Source organism: Electrophorus electricus, chromosome 6, assembly GCF_013358815.1.
Source record: "Electrophorus electricus isolate fEleEle1 chromosome 6, fEleEle1.pri, whole genome shotgun sequence".
Taxonomy (NCBI): Eukaryota; Metazoa; Chordata; class Actinopteri; order Gymnotiformes; family Gymnotidae; genus Electrophorus; species Electrophorus electricus.
In genome coordinates, this window is record NC_049540.1 from 23,383,935 (window position 1) to 23,403,642 (window position 19,708).

The 19,708-nt window shown below is 38.2% G+C and overlaps 2 protein-coding genes across 3 annotated transcripts in view; both read left to right on the forward strand.

Moving 5' to 3' along the window:
- The first annotated feature begins 331 nt into the window (after positions 1–331).
- Positions 332–3,637, forward strand: cfap53 (cilia and flagella associated protein 53). Of its 2 annotated transcripts, none has more exons than XM_027003853.2 (8): positions 332–566; positions 941–1,170; positions 1,258–1,431; positions 1,643–1,946; positions 2,104–2,322; positions 2,549–2,765; positions 3,122–3,224; positions 3,341–3,637. In XM_027003853.2, the coding sequence occupies exons 1-8, from the start codon at positions 414–416 to the stop codon at positions 3,564–3,566; spliced, it is 1,626 nt and encodes a 541-aa protein (XP_026859654.2). In that variant the 5' UTR covers positions 332–413; the 3' UTR covers positions 3,567–3,637. The 2 variants fall into 2 exon arrangements, with proteins under 2 accessions (XP_026859654.2, XP_026859664.2); XM_027003863.2 differs by having other exon boundaries at positions 3,387–3,637.
- Positions 3,638–6,326: 2,689 nt separating this feature from the next.
- The window catches only part of myo5b (myosin VB), a 37,346-nt gene continuing 23,964 nt past the window's right edge, over positions 6,327–19,708 (forward strand). Inside the window, exons 1-4 of the mRNA XM_027006582.2 lie at positions 6,327–6,553; positions 16,329–16,439; positions 16,923–17,094; positions 19,266–19,410. Coding sequence (XP_026862383.2) covers positions 6,527–6,553; positions 16,329–16,439; positions 16,923–17,094; positions 19,266–19,410 — 455 coding nt within the window. The 5' untranslated portion in view covers positions 6,327–6,526. The remainder of the gene's footprint in view (positions 6,554–16,328; positions 16,440–16,922; positions 17,095–19,265; positions 19,411–19,708) is intronic.

A 19,708-nucleotide genomic window follows, 5' to 3' on the forward strand; every position in this document is an offset into this window, starting at 1 on the left:
ACATTAAAGCCCCAAACATACTGCATAGAATTGTTCTAAACGCGTTGTTATTGTTCCACGTCACCTTTGAGTCGCTCCAATTAATATAAACTCACAACTGATGCGCTGCCTGAGGTATACACTTCAAGTATAACAAATTATTAAATCATTGCTTTAAATCTGTATTTAGTACTCTTATTTTGAAAACAAAACGATGACAACAACAAAAGAGCAAAGTAAACGTTTAACACCCCAAAACGGCAACGCTGTTTTAAAATTGTTACGGTTAAATTTTAAATACTTATTTTTAATAGGCTTCATGAAACATCGTTGATTGACACTTTCAGTTAAAACATTAAAAGCCAGCAGGTTCACGTGCCCTGTTGTTGCCGTAGGAACCACGGAGTGGTTCCGTAAACAGATGTGGTTGATGAATGAGATCTTTTCCTCCGTTGACTTCAAAGACAGTTGGTCAATGCGATATATTGCCTTTGAGACCGAGGTTTGGGTCAAATATGTTGATCGGTCAGAGAAACAGAACGCAGTGTCGAGAATTCACTGGACCCACCCCTCATTCAGTGGCAGTGGTAAGATGACATTGTGACCAGCTTTTCGTCTTTCAGAGATGTTGGTTAAGCTAGCTAACCTAGAAAACTACTTAGTTTACTATAAGACTGGCTAGTTAGACTATAAAATATCGGGCCATTTGTATGGATAAAATTAACATAACTTCATGCAGGATCACAATCAACAAGAAGGGTATTTACACATACGTAGCTTTACCAGTGTAAAAATATGGGCCACGATGTAATTACATTTCTGGTGGTCGTGTTTGCTTTTTTTTTTTTTTTACCACACTGATATTTCTGCAACTTTTAAAAAAATATAGTATGCTATTAGTGGTACTTAGTTGTTTTTTTGTTTGTTTGTTTGTTTTTTTTTTGTTATTCACATTTTCTAGAGAGCACGCTATCCCTCATCCAGGCCTTCTGATTACCTTATTCTGGAACGGCGGAAACAGGAGGCTGCTCGGAACAATGTGTTGGCGTTTACTAAGGACCAAAGCGCCTGTGATTTCAGAATGCTCTGGGAAAGAAATACTGAACGGCAGATGGTATCGGCCACTATTGACAGGCGTGTGCAGGAGGCCATGGAACAATACCAAATAAGCATTGATGAAAGGAGAGACAGGTTTTCCAGTCATTTCATTTTTACATTGCATAGGATAGGATTTTTTAAAAATTAGAACATTATCACTTCCCCTGTCCTTCTTTGCAGGCTGCGTGAGATGCTGGAAAATGAGGAGAGAGAATATCTGAGAGAAATGAAAGCGAGCAAAGAGACTGTGCTTGAGAAGCAAGCTAAAATGCGTGAGAGAGCAAAGTATCTTCTAGAGAAAAGGGAGATGGAGAGACAGAAATTTGTTGCTGACAAGCTTGATCAGCTATTCAGGTAGCAAAAACAATCTTTCTACATAGCAAATATCACTATCCTACCAACTTAAAAGAAGAAACACAAAATGCATCTTACACTGCTTACTCAGAGATAAAATAAATACAGTTGTTGCAATTCCTATTAAGTGAAAGGGATATTAGACTACCTTTCATTAATTAGACCTATTTCATAAGATAATTCCTGTACGTCCCATTCTCCTGTGTTTCAGCGAGCGGAGTGAAGAGCTGCGTGCTTTGCAGATGCACCGCAGACAGGGCGAGGTCTGTGCGGAGCGTGCTACACAGATCCGTACACAGGAGGAGACATCTCGCCTGCGACGGGAAGAAGAGCTGCTGTTTGCCCAGCTGTGGGAGAATGATCGACTGGCCAAAGAGGAGCGCAATAACCATGAGGTCCAGCGGCAACAAGAAAGCAACCTTCAGCAGCTGGCTTTCCTGCGAGCTCAGATGGAGGCAGTGAAGCAACAGCGGCTGCAGGCCAAGCATCTTAAAGAGGAAGAGGCTCAGCTACTGGTGCAAAACAATTACTGTGATAACCACAAACTAGCAAATTAGACACTAATCGCTGCAGTCCTCCAAATGATATGTCTACTGAGTAATGCATATAATGCATAATAATGCAACTGTAATACTCTTTATATGCTGAAGCCTGTGTGCTTGTGGCATACAGTGTGAGCAGAGGGAAGCACTGCGTCTGGAGGAACAGCGTGAGCACAGGCACAAGCTGCTGAGTCAGGAGAGCCGCCGCAGGCAGCTGGACCGCTCGCTGAGGCTGAAGATGAAGCGTGTGGTGCGGGAGCAGCAGGAAGAGCTGGCCCTGGACATGAGCATCCTGGAGAAGCTGCTGGCACAAGAGAATGATGAGAAAAAGGGGGAGACACTCAGGAAGGTATGGTTTTGCACATAAAACATTATGTAAAAGTGAAGCCTGGAGTTTAGTTTGTGGTGAGAAGAGAAGAGTTTGGGTAAGTAAGATGATGATCGAGACCTGTCAGAGATATAGTGTGGCAAAGTGAGACCTTTTAATTTAAACCGTAATCTGTTCAATCACAAGTCATTTATAACAGATGTGAACAGAAATGCTAGCAAAAGAATGTGCTGTTGATGTTGAGTAGCTGGAACTACGGGAGGAGCAGCGGAAGTATCGTCAGTACCTGGCGGAGCAGCTGGAGGAGCAGAAGCGTCAGGAAGCGGAGACTGAGCAGGTGATTGAGGCTGAGCTCCAGAAGACCTGGGCCCACAGGGCAGAGCAGTGGCGACTGGAGAAAGAAGCCAGAGATGGACTCATGAAAGATGTGCTGCAGACCCTGCATTTACAGATCCAGCAAAAGTGTAAGGAAGAATATTCTCATCAGATATTTGAACAGTATAAAGTACTTAAGAGAAACAGAGAAATTTGAAATGATGAATATGCTTCAGGGATTTGTAGATAATATAACTGAGAAAAAAACAATTACTGAAAAATTAAGAAATCTCTATTGCTGGCATATCCAAATAGGATAGATAAAAGCTGAGCTGGCACTGACTGCTACACATTTGCTTTAATCAGGAGTTTGGTTATGCCCTTAAACTAAAAACTAGCCATTTTACATTATGGTTAAGCTATTATAACTTATCTCTTATTCTTTGCTTGTTAGAGAGTTTAGAGATATTTGTTTTTTCTTTCTTTTTTGGTATTTACGCTTCAGTGCAATGGAATAATCAGAAACAGGCTGAACTTGCTAAAGAAAGAGATGAGCTGAACAGTAAACTCCAGCAAAACAAACTGTTGGATGAACAAGAAAAGACCCGGTGCGTTTCATTCAAAACTATCACCATTCGTTCTCTCCCTCACTCTTTCTCACTGTTTCTTTTTTTCCACTTTGCACATACTCAAGTAATTAATATAATGGTCCACTGTTCCACAGTGTCAGGGATGCCCGTCAGGAATACCAAGCTGACTTGTTGTCTCAGATTTTGCATCAGCAGCATCTGCGTGAGGCAGAACAGGCTGAGAAGGAGAAGGAGTTCCAGATGGGCCTGCTCTACCAAGAGAAGTACAATCAGAAGATGCAGGACATCCTATCCAGGCCTGTCGCCAATAGCACTGCAGTTCACCCCTTCAGGAGAAGGGATCGACCAACCTCACGTTAAACGTATCAAGATGGTATGTTTATTTCTAACAATATTGTAATTGCTCTAAAAAGCGAAAAATGAATAAAGTATTATCAGCAAGCTCTTGCACTATTTTTGACTGATGTGTCTAGAAAATAAAAACAAAGAAATTCAGCAAAAAATACATATCAAAATATAGCAAGACAAATTAGCTGGATTCAGATGAGGTCAAAACAGGAATAGGCATCCCCCCCCCCCCCCCCCCCCCCAAAAAAAAGTCTGACCACTCAGAGTTAAGTAATTATATGAAAAACAAATGTCCTGCTTTCCTTCGAGACTCAAGAAAGGTGATGATCAAAGCTGCATTTACTTTTGGATTATACTGCAGTATGTTCATGTGCATAGCTAAAGAACCTGTATTTGCTAAACTTGTCCGACTTGACTGACAAGACGTTGATGAGGTGAATTATTTGGGGTTAAATTAAATACACCTCTGTCAAATCAGTGAATTTCTTGAGATATTTTATGTAAGTGTTCTCCTTATTTAACCAATGAGTTATTGTGACACTCTAAGTTAAGTCATGTCTTCTGTAGCAACCTTTGCTCATGTTAATGTCAACAATGTGTAACACCCTGCTGTTGCTGTGAGACAGGCCTACCCACACATACCTTACTGCATGTGTTATTAGACTTTAGTTTTAAATTTGTATTTAGAAATTTATAAGTACTTCCACTAACCTTGACAGGGAATGCTATAATCATGTTCAGTGCACTAAATAATGTTCCTCAGGAACATGAATCACAGTGCTGCAGTATATGATGTAATCTGACAATAGGCTCTTATCCAACAGCATGCTTGCTCAAATAATTACTGCAAGTGCAACACTTTTTGTTTGTCAAGGCTTGACAGCTTTGGCATGTTAAAGACTTCTACACCCCATACCTGATGAAGGTGTGTTTTGGGAGTGGAGCAGATTGACTGATGCTGGTTGTGCCTCCTCCTATTTTCCCACAGGCTTTTACTCAAGTCCTTGTATGAGTCTGCAATAGTTAGTTCAGTCTCAGCATAAAGTTTACAACTCTCTTATCTGAGTGCTCTGTATTATCCATTTAAAGATGAAATGAGAAGAAAGAGAAATTGTAAAGTGCATTTTAAATTAGTTCTTTAGAACATTTCTTTTGTGGATATTGATACTGTCTTCACTTAAAAGGAGAAGAGAGCATGGTGACTGAATATGAGCTGTATGTCAAGGTAAATCAACCTGTACTAGAGAATTCTATTTTACTATTGTAATAGTCTAATTGTTTCTGAGCTGGATACAGAACTCAAGTTGGTTTGTGTTGCTTGTGTCTAATGTGACACAAGATCACTGTAGAGATTCTAGTGAGGGAGTAAAAATAAGATACATTGAGCTTGACTTGAACTTGTTAACCTTGCTGAGATTAATCTTTCTTTTATGATTCATAAAAATGACATAATATGAAATGATAAAAAAGCCCTAGTACCATAGCATATCATAATTTTGAACCAAGTAGCTTTTTAATTACCTCCCAGTTTGCAATGGTGAACTCCACTCTTATAGGAGTCTATCATATATTGTAAACGTTTTATACCTGATTTTTTTCTGTAACACTAAGATGAACAAATATCCATCAGAAGCAAAGACTGAAAGAAGGAAGGAAAGGGGGAAAAAAAATTATTGATGAAAGCCTCCCTCCTGGGCTTAGGCCTTTTGTCGCCATTGAAACAATGCAATTTAATGTCCACACACTCCAGCTCATGGAAAGATTGATAATTAGCTAGTCAAGGGCCTGTCTGTCCTAAGAGCTGAGGTCACTTTCTAAGATTCTGTGTCGTAAATTAAAGTAACATAAATGACGTGCTTATAATTATCTGCATTCGAGACCTGACGAAATAAAAATTTAAATAACTTAATATATATGGTGTCGATTTGTAGGAGAATAAGGGATAGACTCAAGTATTACATACACAAAATATTTAACACTAAAATTCATGACAAAAATAAAGGTAACTAATAACAGCAAAAGCAGGCCGCATGATAATTCATGAGTGGGAACTTTCGTCCGTGCTTCCCTGCAGCCTCCCCAACAACAAATTAGTCCAATTAATCCTCGAAATATCACCACTTTGTTCTTGTAACTTTACGACTTTATTGGCGAAACATAAATACAATTTTCTCGTAATATTATCTTTTTATTCTAAAAAAACGACTTTATTCTTGAAATATTACGATTTTATTCTCCAAATGTGATCCCGTACGGCTTTGTATCTCGAAATATTATGACTTTATTCTCAAAATCTACTGTTCATTTTTTTAAATAGTTGCCCTAAAACGCCGTAGTGGAAATGTGGTTTCATGACTTACTGCATAAAACTGGTACTGTATATTTTTCCTCGAAAACTCGATGTTTCAACTGCTGCACTGTAATGCAGTGCGCCGATTTGCCTGAAGTCGTCACTCTCGGTATCGGTATCGGTTTGACCGCGTTTGGCAGGTACACGCCGCTGTACCTTCACAGTCAGTAGCAGAGTCTGTGGATACGGGAATGGAATAAAGGAACTTACAATAGATTTATGTCCAATTGTTCTTCTAGATTATTTATCGAAGTAGGTCTTCGAACAGTTTTTGCTCTTTGGTGGAAAACAAGTTTATTTTATCCCAGAGAGTGTATTAGAAAAGCGGTTTAAGAGGTAAAGAGCAGGTTTCTTAACTCCTCAAATAATGGAAAAAGACGGAAAAGACACCTGCCATGAACAGGCGAGGGTCAGTCCTAAACGGCTAAGGGCCTAGCATGGTTGTTGCTGTAAGATTAACACAAATCTGGAATTATTAACGCAAACAGGATTTATGGCACGGAATGGACACGAGACGTGTAACGTCGATTATATAAACTGAAGAAAATATTACCTACTATTTTTAAACGGAAAGGTAGTTATAAAGTCAGCCTGTTAATGTAGTTGGAGCTCTTTTGGGACCATGTCAGTAAACGAACTCTTCACCAAGGTGAGTTTCTTGTTAGGTATTCGTGGCGATCTTTAAATTTCCTTTAATAATGTGTATTATTACCATACATACATTTTGTACAAATGCAACTTTTCCAAACATTGCAGTCTCTGGCTAGCTAGCTAGGATATTTCTACTTCCAAGTTAGCTATCTTAACTAAACTAGGTTAGCTGGCTAGCTAGTTAGATTTAGCCGTATAACACCAATTTCTAAACATTTCTATCTCGCGTAATCGTAGGATGTAGTTAGGTTACCTTTATTAGGCTGATGATGAGTTACAGTGGAATTATTTTTTTTACAGCATATTTTAGAAAATAGTTCTCATAAATATATTTACATCTTTAACAACTATAACTTCCTTTTGCAGCAGTAACATACTATGAGCAGGTAACCTATACAGGTAACGTTAAGGTAGTTTCGGTCTGTCCACCAATAGTTTCGGTGTTCACGACAGGCTGCGTAACTTGTATCCTAACTATAATGGGCAGACTACTTATTTGCGAATAATTATCAGTAGCAAAGATAAGTTCAGGGCATGGGCATATGAATTATTGTTATGTTGTATAAAGTGTTTAGCGTACACAAATACTTTATTACATCTCGAATTAGGATCGAGACACTGTCACAGCAGGTGGACTAGTCCATGGACATGATAAATGTACAATGTGGTTTTAATTTGAAATGTCAGCATCATTATTAAATACAGTTGAATCAATGTGCCATTTTATATCAGGATTTACGAAAAACTCTTGTATTACTGCAGTATTTTTCCCCGTATTATTGAAATTACTTAAGCAATTAAGAAGGGCTCTGCTCTGCATGACTTATATTTTTGTAAGGCTAAAGATTTTACACATGACCTGATCCGTTCTGCATTGTTTCTGTTAATTGGAAATGGGGGGGGGGGGGGGGAAGATCATTTATCTTCTTGTTTTTGAAATTTAACAAAATATTGAATTAATAATTTAAATATTGGGCATACACAACAATGTTTAAATACTAGCAGTAACTTATTTTACTATATGGTTCGCTTGATGGGACAGTCAAAACTGGCTGCAGAATTAAACATATTTTAATACATTTTTGACCTCTAATTAATTAAACTGTCAAACTATGTGTGATTTGATAAGCTTTCATTTAGCAGTATGCCTGTCATACCACAAGCAAGTATTTCAAGTTAGAAGCAGTGATTAGCTAATCTGTCGAATTATACATGTTTGTAGGAGCAAAAACTAATCTTTCAAATCACAGTTGAATGCATGAATGCTGGTACTCTTTTGAAGTACAATTTTTTAATCACACTCCTGATCATGGTATTCTGAAGCTAGGCCTAATCAACCTTACTTTTAAGAACTGTACTGCCTTACTTGAAAGTGCATGAGTAGCTTTCATACCGAGTTCCCAGAAAATTGTAGTTTACTGCATTTAGTAGAAGTTCTTAGCATAGGACACGTGGCGAATAGAACTCAGCCTCCAGTTAGCCCAGGGTACTGTATATGCCTACTGTCATTTCATGGTGGCTTCTGCTGACTTACTAGATCTTTCCATGATTACAAGAATAACTGTGGTGTCAATATGGCAACCCTGCCGATATTTATTTATAACAAAGATATACTTTATTGTGTTAAGATACAAGTCTGTTTTCAGGCTTCAAAATGCCTATCCTTATCTGAAGATGGCAGATGTAATATTTAGCCATGTGAAGGCAGTTATAAATGCTAAAACTATAAATCCTCATTTCTCATGTAGTGCTTAATCATAAATAATGATCTTCTTAGTAATCTAATCCAAAGTGGAGGTAGCAAATCCAGAAGTCCATCTGTTTTGTTTAGGATGGCTTTGACCAGCTGGCTTCTTTTAATCAATATATATGCACACATGTATACAGATATGGCTGCCTTAGCAACCTTGGTTTCTTTTGCCACAGACATAAAATTAAATCCAGTTATTGAATTACCAAGTTTGTGAACAGTGTGCATGTAACCCAAGTTGTCACTGCTTTCCTGTTATTGGGTAGTATTTTGTAATGATACACAGGCATATTAGAATGGGGTTAGTTTGTGGCATGGTGTACCTTATCCTCCATAAATATATTCTTATGGTGAACTCCCCCAACAGAATCCTGAGAAAACAACAATCTTCTTCCTAGCCATACATTTCCTAAAAGACATTTGTGCTCCAAGATGTCTCAAATTTGGTCAAAAAGACAAGTTGTGAATCAGTTTCATTTGTCAAGTTGTCATTGTAAAAATAACAAAGTTTCCAGTAGGGTGGTTAAAAAAGACTGATACAAAGCCAAGATACAGAAAAGTAGATAAACAAGTAGCATAGGTCCAGTGGGAGTGGAGCTTAGAGCCAGGTGTGTATGCTCTCCCTCCCCCACTGAGGCTGGATCTATCACGCATGGCTGAGTTTACGTCATTCAGGTCCCTTTCATGCCAGAAACCGAAAATGCTAGACAGCACTACTTTAAACTACTTTTAATCAACACCTATTTTGAACAGGATCTCCCTTTATTTTGGGCAGATGTCTCAGCAGTAACTCAGTACATCTACAGTTTAATACTTTGTGAGCACAAGTGGCTTTTTGGGGAACTAACAGAGGGTATGATTGCTACTTGCACATTTGTGCTTTGAAAAGTCACATCCAAATGAAAGATAATATTGTGCAGATGTTTGCTTCATCAGGTCTGCAGTCAAAAAGTCATAATATGATAGATAAAAGGTTACTTCTACAGCAAGCATTTACTTCAAGAAAGTTTGCCTGTTAAACAAAGCAAAAGATGTGCAGTATTGGCACGTTAGGAGAAGGTTAGTGGTATCACATGTCACCACAAAGTCATTCTTAGTGGATGGTCTGAAGATCACAGGAGAAAATAGTCAGCACTTCTTCTAGGACACACCCAGTGTCTCTGAACCTAAGGGCATTGTCACTATGCTGACATACTGCTGGGTGTGGCTAGGAGAGCACAGGAATGGAAATAAAGTTTCTGTCTGGACATTCCCACCATACCTATATGTAAATAACAGAATACTAGTGAAAATAATGAACCATGAGGTTCTGAAATCTCATTTCTTCCTCCTGACCATTATTACTACATAATTTATTAATTTTTTTATTTTGCATCATTATCAGCAATGTGTAGTTTTATGTACTAGTTCACACTAGTGATGTCAAAGGCTTTGTTCTACTTACATCTTCAGAAGAGTGGTTATTGTTGATAAAGCCTTTAACTTTACCTTTGAAGTTATATTCTTATTCATAGAAGCCTTGAGCCTTGTTCCTGACAGGAAGAATGACACTTAAAAAAAACCTGTAGTGCAGGTTTTCTCTTCCTCTATTCAGCTACTTCCCTTCCACAACATCAGGTTTCTCATATTATTAATCTGTGGTCTTGATTACTATGTTGCACAAGAATAATATGGACCTATGGTGGTGTAGGGAGTATGTGACTCACTGAATAGAAATGAATACTCCCACTGTCCTCTTGACAACTGAACGTGGGTGCTAATGGTTGGTTTAGAATGACTTTTGAACAAAGTGGGGGAAAGTAGGAGAAAGAGATGTATGGGAAGATGCCAATGAATATTGTTTTTAACTCTACTGCTTAGATTGTTTTTGTATGATGAGAATGTCCCGATGGAGACACTTAAATGGATCTGATCATAATACTAAAGAAAGAAGCACAATCTGGAACATGCTACTTAAAAATCTAAAATCTTCCTCAATGTCTTGTATATGTCTGACACATTCTGGCTAACATGTAGAAGTTACACTATAGTAGAGGTTTCACTATAATGGTAGTGAGAAATGTATTGTTTTTGAGGTGTGTTTTACTGTTTGATAATTGGAGTTTTACTCACAGTCCTTGTGATGAGGTCCAGGTCTTCCAGATCCTACATTCCCTTTGCATAGGAGTCTGAGAATACAGTATAATTCAATCGACCCTCTAACAGATTTACTTTTCTTTTATGTCTATTCTCACATGCAAGCAATATGAGTGAATATGGGCAGTGGTAGCTCAGTGGTTAAGGTACTTGACTTGTAATCAGATCAAGCCCCACTCCTGCCAAGTTGTCACTGTTGGGCCCCTGAGCAAGGCCCTTAACCCTCAATTGTTCAAGTTGTATTCAGTCATAATTGTAAATTGCTTTGGATAAAAGCATCAGCTAAATGCTGTAAATGTAAAAAAAAAAAAAAATTGTGTATGTTTGTCCTTAATGCCTGGGAACCTTTTTGTGTTCTTGCTCTTGAATTTCCTTTTCTTTGGTGTCATATTTTCTGAGCAACAACACATCTGTCAGTCAGTCAGAATGGTTTGCCAGTTTTGACCAGTGAAACTGCCCTTATCTTGCATTAGGGGAAATCTAACCACGTTTCAAAAGTCAGACATCAGATTTCAAAATGAAAATGGAATTGACTGCATATCCGGCCCCACCATGGTTCAGTTCCTCCAGCTAGATTGAATCTAGGAGAGTAACACCAACTTCCCCCGTCACTTTTAGGTGTCTTAAGTATTTCTACCATTATGCCTATGCTTGGTAAAATTCACAGTATACCAAACCCCCACTGCAGACCTAGATTTAGAGTTTGTGCCAGTCCCAAATTATGAATTCACTGTTATAATCAAGATTAGTAGCAGGACTAGCAGGACCCCAACTCTACATAGTAACATTAAAGGAGTTTACCAAAAAGTCAACTATTGGAAGCAATATGTGCATACATATTACATAGTAAGTGACAGATTAAATCTGCACATACCTGTAGGCTGTACATAACTGTAACACTGCACATACCTGTAAGAGTGACTTATTTCCCCTGGTAATACTTCTGACAAACATGTACTGCCACATTGTAATTGAAGTCATTGTTTAAAGAGGAGACTAGGACAGTGTGATTTGACAGATGAGATTCTTGTGATTAGTATAGGGCTTTCCTTTGTATTTAGGTTTACAAAATATGACTGTATATACTATGTCTCCTTGAGTACATACTGACAAGTCTAATTTAACTAAAAAGCAATGAAAGGCTGTATTTAAGTATTTTTAAAACCATTTCTCTGATGAGAATTAGGACTATTAAATGAAAATTAAGAAATATTCCCAATTTAAATAAATGCATACATTAGTTTGGAAGTGTTTTGTAAAGAGGTTTACATGTATTCCATTCTGTTATCTCCTGTCACTCTGCCCTTAATTTCTTGAATTTGGAAACAAACATAAAACAAGACAAAGTTGCCTGGGTTCATGCAAACGGAGTTTAAATATTACTGGAGTTGTCATAACAGACTGGTGTACTGTTGTGAGAAAATGTTTTACAAATCAAATGAATTGGTGCTGTCACATTGGACAATTTGCATGAGACAATGCGTGATATGCAGACTTAACATGATAATGGTGCTTTCAAGTTCTCATAAGAAACCTTCTGACTACTTCAGTTATTTTAGTGGAAGAAGGTTTTCAGATATAACCTGCAAAGTTATGTAAGATGTTCTGGGTCTTTTATTATAGTATACCATGTAGCTCCTCCGAAGGCTCCTAAACTGGTTCCAATGAGTAGTTCTGTGACTACAAGCTTCACAATGTACATTTGATTATCTCACTTATATCAGTTAAATTTCCTTCTACTGTTGGAGGTTTCCTAAAATGAGATTGAGTGTTGTTCTAGATATGTTTACACATATGGATGCCCTTCATCCTGCTTTAACTCAACTCACCTTTCTGTATATACTTAGATCACCCAAAGTACTACACCAATATCCTAGATGTTGAACACTTCCTGGAATACAAAGATGCTTTAGGCATCTTAATTCTGCAGCTTTTGCCAGTTTATCTTAATATTTTGATATCACTCTTTATAGCTTTAGTTCAAATTGATGTCTCATTGATATGGGACCTGATATCTTGTTCTCTTGCCTTATTTGTAAGTTGCCTCTCTGAAAGATCTGTAAATACAGGTATATACTTTCTGTACCCTCGGTTAGAAACAATTCTAAGTGTGCTTCGACAACCTCCCACAATATTATGATAGAACCTAATTTCTCTGTCAACCTTTACCAGGTATAGCTATTTTACAGGTAGTTATATAATTTTTGATAAGCCTGTGCACAATACATGCTGACCCAGAACTAGAAATAATTATTTCCTATGAATGCTTTGGTTTAAGGCTGGCCATCATCCATTCTTTTTCAGAAACATGGGTCAATCCATGGGTCAGTACACCTGAATGATTGGGGTGAGAGGAACATGTTTGTCCTGTTTGAGCATAATGCTGTTACATGTGCTGTTTATCCATAAAATGTAAAAGTGGAACTGTCTGCTTTAACTCTGAAAGTGAATTAAATAACTGGACATTGGATATTTTACATTTTGGGTCATTCTTCCAGTTCTTGGTAAATGATCAGAAGAATGCAAAACTTTCACTGGAACACTTAACATGCTTAAATCCCACTTAATAGCCTCTCTTACTGTTTCCAGGTTAATAAAATCTTCTGAAAGATACCCAGCTTCTTAAACTAATGTCTACAGCCATGACGGAGAGCACAATGTTTGTGGTGTGTATTCATGTTAGTCCAAGAGGATGTTTCGCAGTGGTTGTATTATGCAAACAACTGAGCATGTCTGCCAACACACTGGAACTTATTAAAGCCAGCAATGTCCAGCTCCTCTCCTGGAGATCTGCCTCTTCACATATTCTTTACATGCTGTACAGTATATGTTGGCTGTTAGTACATATTGCTTGCCTGTCCAGCCTTTTAAAACTTGCTGTATGATTTTGTTTGTTTGTTTTTTAAATTGTTGTTCTGCAAAAGTGCAAAGCTGTGGGGTCTCCTGCTGAAGGAGTTTGCATCAGGAACAATGTTGCATGAAACTTCTAAATCTCTGTCCTTCCGAGCTGAAGCCCAAAGCACTTGGCACTGTTGCTGCCTTTAAAGATTAGCAGCTCCCTTTGTTCACTCAACCTTATTGACCGTTGTCCACATTGTGCCACTGCTCATCCATTTGATAAAGCAAAATCTAACAATGACCTCTCCTCCGGCTGAGCCACCTGCTGGGATCATGAGTAATTGAGATTCAATGTCTCTCTGAGCCTGGTCTGAGTGATGCAGACCTTTGTGATCTCTCTGTGTTATATTCTTACTGATTTATTTATGATATACGGTGTACATGCATTGTATGCTCTGCCTCAGTGAAAGTTTGATTTCAAATTTATTGTAGTTTCATATATTTCACACTAGGACAGGGTGCTTTGATTTTAGACTTGATCTTTGCGCATCTTTGGGAAGATGAGTAAAGCCTTCTGTCACCCCCCCAGTACAATGCACAGCATTTCTTAAAACTGCTCAAATAATGACCTCTAACACAATAATTGATATCACTAAAGTACATGTGAAGATGTCACATGTATTATTTTAGAAAGGGCATGCTAATTTGCATTTGATTCATTTCCCTTATCAACCACCTTGTAAACAGGATAAAAAAACATTTTCTTGCTCTGCTGAGTAACTGCTGTTTCCTTGGGGAAGAGGGTAGAAGCCCAGTTTCTAATAGGAGGGTGAATCTTAAGTTTCACAGCAAGTCAGCCTGCTCCGTTCCCAGGTGTAAACCTGTATGCATGTCACATGGATGCCACATGTTCCCCTCGTGTGTGAAGTACAGTGTGTGAAGTACAGGTTCTGCTACAGTGATGACTGATCATAGATGGATGTTCTTATCATGGTCATGGTGAATAACTGTTAGTAACCCATTAACTTAAGTAACCCATTGCTTATTTACTGTTGCTTTACTGTTGATATTTCAACCCAAGTTATAATATATGTGGCATGGTTTGTTTTGAGTATTGTTAATTTCCATAAAACATTTTTTAAGTGTCTGATGATGAAAATTGAGGGTTTTTCTTCACAGATTTGATGAGGTTGTGCTTATGATATAACCACAGCACAGCTTTTGAAACCAATAACACTGTGTTTTCACATTTCACATGTATAGAGAGTACTGGCCTTACTTGCTTTCAGGAGGAGGGAGGGCTGATAAGTACTAATTTCTTCTTCACGGGCATCCTGCAGTAGCTGTCTGTCTTTTTTACAGAGCAGTGTGCTTTCACCTTTGTTTCTTTCTTTGCCTGGGCATGCTGGATAATTGTAATGTATAGAGACTATAAGGATGCATTCACTAACTATCCAGATCTCCTCAGCATCAGGACTTGTTTTGCTGCTACATCAACAGCACTGGCTATATGGACCACTGATGGTCATGAGGGGTGTGTTTTCCTCCTCACCTGCTGTGAAGCCCTGCCACATGTGTAGTTTGCTTGCACATTTTATTAGTGTGTGAGTGGTGAGTGATGAGAAGAGTTCTGCAAATGGGCTTGACTTTTCTTGCATTTTTATGAGTTGGTTGTTTGCCGGATTGCCTGCCATCCTCCTCACTGAAGCAGCTGTGACAGGGGATCAGAGATGAAAAGTTAATGATAGAAAATTGTCTTGTGACGTTGTTTATGCAATGGACAGCAACTACACAAAAGCATCCTCTAGTATCTCCTAGTTCTAATGAAACAATGTCCTTATGATGTCTGGTCCCTTTTCTGTGGACAGAAAGGGCTCATAGGCCTAATTATAACAATATTGCTGCTTGGCTTGTGTAATGTTAACTAATAAGTACACATGAATGGAGCAAGAAACAAGGTGGGAACATGTCCAAGATTTACATTACATTTATCGGATTTAGCTGACTGTTGTCCAAAGTGACTTACAATTATGACTGAACACAACTTGAGCAATTGAGGGTTAAGGGCCTTGCTCAGGGGCCCAACAGCCGCAACTTGGTAGCAGTGGGGCTTGAACTGGCAACCTTCTAATTACTAGTTCAGTACCTTAACCACTGAGATACAACTGTCCAAGATGAGCCAAACAAGTCCCCTTTTGAGAGACGAGCATCTTTTTTGTTTGTTTGTTTCATTTTCCTAGCAAGCTGGGCCATGACCCATTTCAATTTTCAGCAGGGTTCAGTAGACAACGATGAACAGTAGACAACACTCAAAAGTTGCTGAATTGGTTCTGCTCTGCCCATCCCGTATGTTTCATGCCGTCACACCTCTGTCTCTTTGATGGACCATCTCCTTTAATTATGTTTAGATACTTTTTTTTTTATTTTTATTGTGTCATAAAAATTCTGGAAGGTTCATTTTTACAAGGTAGGCTGTGTGCATCATTGTTGGCTTTAGCTGGCATATATAAAATGAAATACTCTAAATTTTAGGCTTTTTTTCCTATTGCATTCCATTGGCCTGTCTGCAGTAACCATTTTAGGTCAGAATACAGTTCTCAGTTGCAAGGCTTTGGAAGTTGGCAAGCACACTGCAATACTGTTCATTTGACTATGTGGGTGTGCTCTCCTAGAATTTTCCATTAACTCCTGGGCCCTGGGCTGAATCTCAGCAGATTATTAGACCACATAATGTGGGTAAAGTTGATACATCATTGTAGTTCTGACTCTCTTCTTCATTGTTTTTCCCTCCTTTTGCATACATTCACTGTGGTGTATATTTAGTAGTGAGGGGGTAATATGAACTGTTTTACAGAATTACTGTCAGCAGGTGTTAAAAGATGTAGAGGCTATAGCAAATCAGATCCAGTCTTAGTACAATCCAGACATTGATCAATTGTAGAATACTAGCCCAAATCTAGTTACAGGCTTTGAAAAGTGTGTGTGTGTGTGTGTGTGTGTGTGTGTGTGTGTGTGTGTGTGTGTGTGTGTGTGTGTGTGTGTGTTTTAGTACACTCGGGTCTGGATCCCTGACCCTGAGGAAGTATGGAAGCCTGCTGAGATTATCAAAGACTACAAAGAGGGAGATCCAATCCTGCATCTCCGACTAGAAGATGAATCGGTAAGTGATTTTACTACTCCTAAAAGTAAATATGATTCCATCAGGCATTAGTTAAATAGCTTCTAAAGCAATGTAAATGCTGGATTGATGAGGGATGCAGGGCAAATTCCACAGAGAGTAGAAAGTTGGTTAGTAAACTGCTGTTATGTTCTAAAACAAATACATAACATAACAAGGTTCACTGCTGCTTGCTTACCTCATTCAGTATAGTATTGTACTTCCTAGTCGTGGGTCTCTTGTTTTTTGATCATGTTTTAGAAGGTAGGAAGTGGGGGTCTTCAAATATGTGCAATCTGTGTAAGAGGCCTCTCTCATAACAATGTAGCATGCCATAGCATTTATCTATGACTTTATTGTCCTTCAAAAATATCTTATGTCTCCAAATTCTGATTAAATCTGATTAAAATATGAAAGTTTAGAAAAAGAATCACAGAGTTCATAGTTATACTTTCCTCCTCTGCCACTGTCACATTTACACTTCAGACATTAGAATATCCAGTTGGTCCCAAGGACAACCCACTTCCCTTCCTTCGGAACCCAGACATTCTGGTGGGTGAGAATGACCTCACAGCACTCAGCTATCTCCACGAACCTGCAGTACTGCATAACCTCAAAGTTCGTTTCCTGGAGTCCAACCACATTTACACATACTGTGGTAAGTCTCTTAGTTTCTCTCCTCATGAAAGAATTTGCACTAGATTACCTTAAAATCATACAACCTCTGTTCAGGTTTATTCAAAGTGTACATACACTACATATCCATTTGTAAAACTGACCCGTGTTCAGGTTTTTTTTTAAATGTACACTCTACTTATCAATTTGTAAAACTGACCTGGGTTCAGGCTTTCTCAAAGTGTACACGCTCTACATATGCATTTGTAAAACTGACCCATTACCTTCAATGCATTTTCATCATTCACATCTTTCCCCTAGCAGCAAACTTTTTATCTGAGGTTTGCTGCAGTTCACCATACAGGATTTAATGGAGGTGAACAAAGAGGATGTCTCCATGTTGTCTGCTCTGGTCTTTATCATGTGTAGTTTGTCCATGTCTGTAGAAACGTGCCAGTGGTTGCTAAAAGAAGGCACACAGCTTTTCAGTGTTCTTTGTTAAGATGACTCTCATTCACATTCTTTAAATTTTCACTTTTTCTACCAAATATTAAGTGAAAACCAACATATTTCAAGAATTCCAAAGACTAGGATCTGGCATGCTAACTTAATGATTTAATATGAAGTGCTAGTTTTATAATGAGGAGAGACAGATGAGCCTGCTCAATGCCAAAAAATGGCATTGGAAAGCAATGTGATACCAGTGAGATGAGCATAATGCTTAAATATGCTTAAAATGTGGACAGCCCCAGTTGTGAAGGATAACACAAGGCGGTGGTTCAAGCCCCACCTCTGCCAAGTTGCCACTGTTAGGCCCCTGAGCAAGGCCCTTTACTCTCAATTGCTCAAGTTGTACTCAGTCATAATTATAAGGTGCTTTCGATAAAAGTCAGATAAATGTAAATGTCAGCAAATAATTGCACATTTTATGGGGTGTTTTGTTTACAAACTAATGCAGTCCATCTTTTATGCACATGTTTAATGTGTTTGTGTTTGTCCATCTTTATTGTGTTTAATGCATTTTTGCCTCAGTCTGATTTTTTGGTTTTTTTGACTGAAAGCTTCCAGTTTATGATTTATGTCAGAGCAGAACAATGCATGCAACTTCCTTGATACAGTAGGTCTGAATGAAACCCCCTCCAACACACACACATGACCAGTGAATAGTGACACTTTTGATATCATCTTCCTTGTTCCTCCTTCTATGCCTGTCAGAGAGAATAGTTTAATGTGCTATTTGTGGGAAAAGCACATTGAATCTAGTACTGAGGGACTAGTGAGTCTTACTAGAGTCTTACTTTTGACTGTGAATATTAGGGATTTAAAATTTTCTAATGGCTTTTATGGGTTTCATCCTGTTATTAATTCAATTCCCCATTCTTTTCTAAATGCATTGTAAATAATTACCTCTTTAAGAAAGGAAGTTACCATTGGTACTTAATAAACAGTGCTTTATCGTGACAACTTGGTCAGTTGGTCTGTCATAAACCACTGGCTACAGTACCATTAATCATTCATTACTTGTACAAGCCCTTTTAGAGAAGACTCCCCAGCAGCTTGGTTTCACATGCTATCTCATTGTGATTTAAGCTTAGTGCTCATTTTATTAGTAATGATTCTCAGTGGCTTTATGCACTCCAGAAACTCTATTTTACATACCTCCAGTTGTTGTTGGGGAGGGGAGGGGAGTCACATGATACATTTAGGCCTAGGATAAATACTAGAATATTAGAGCAATAAAGAATCAAAACTTTCCAGATAAACTGTTCCCAAATCAAGATAATTATCATTCTTGTAATGAAAAGATGTGAAGTATTGTGTAGTTGACCAGTAGTATAGCTTCATATTTTGATTGCCGTGTGCAGCATAATGTAATATGTTAAAACTCACTCATGTCGCTCACTGAATGATTAGACATTATATCTGCAGTGGAATACTCCTCTGAAGCCTCTGGTTCATGAGGATATTCATGGCACACAAACTTTTTACAATTTTTAAATACTAACAAACATTTTTCAATACAGCACTAATGAACAAAGAATATATTCTGTAGGCCTAGTTGGTCTGTTGGTTCGATTGCTTACAAGCCTTTGTACAATATGCTATCAAAAGTACTTTCATTTTTAATCCCACAGATATTTATAATGAATGAACTACCAGTTATTATTGTCCTTAAGGTGCTTTCCTAAACTCAGACCAATACTCCCTCCCCAGGTATAGTACTGGTGGCAATTAATCCTTATGAGCAGCTGCAGATCTATGGAGAGGAGGTCATCAATGCATACAACGGGCAAAATATGGGGGATATGGACCCTCATATATTTGCAGTGGCAGAGGAGGCCTATAAACAGATGGCCAGGTATGTAGAGTGCATTCAAGTTGCTGACTTCACATAAAACATTTAAAATCCAGTCTTTAGTCTGGTATAAATGTTTGCAATATGTTGTACTGCTCACATAGATATTGGATATTGTCTTCATTAAATGAAGGATCAAAGTGGTTTAAGACAATATTTTATCACATCAATTTTTAAAATTTTATTTTACAATACATAAGGGATGTTTAGGAGACTGTAATTTGTATTGCATTAACCAGCAGATCACCTCAGTTGGTTCAGTAGTTGGACCTTGAGTGTGAGTTCCTTGAATCATCTCAAA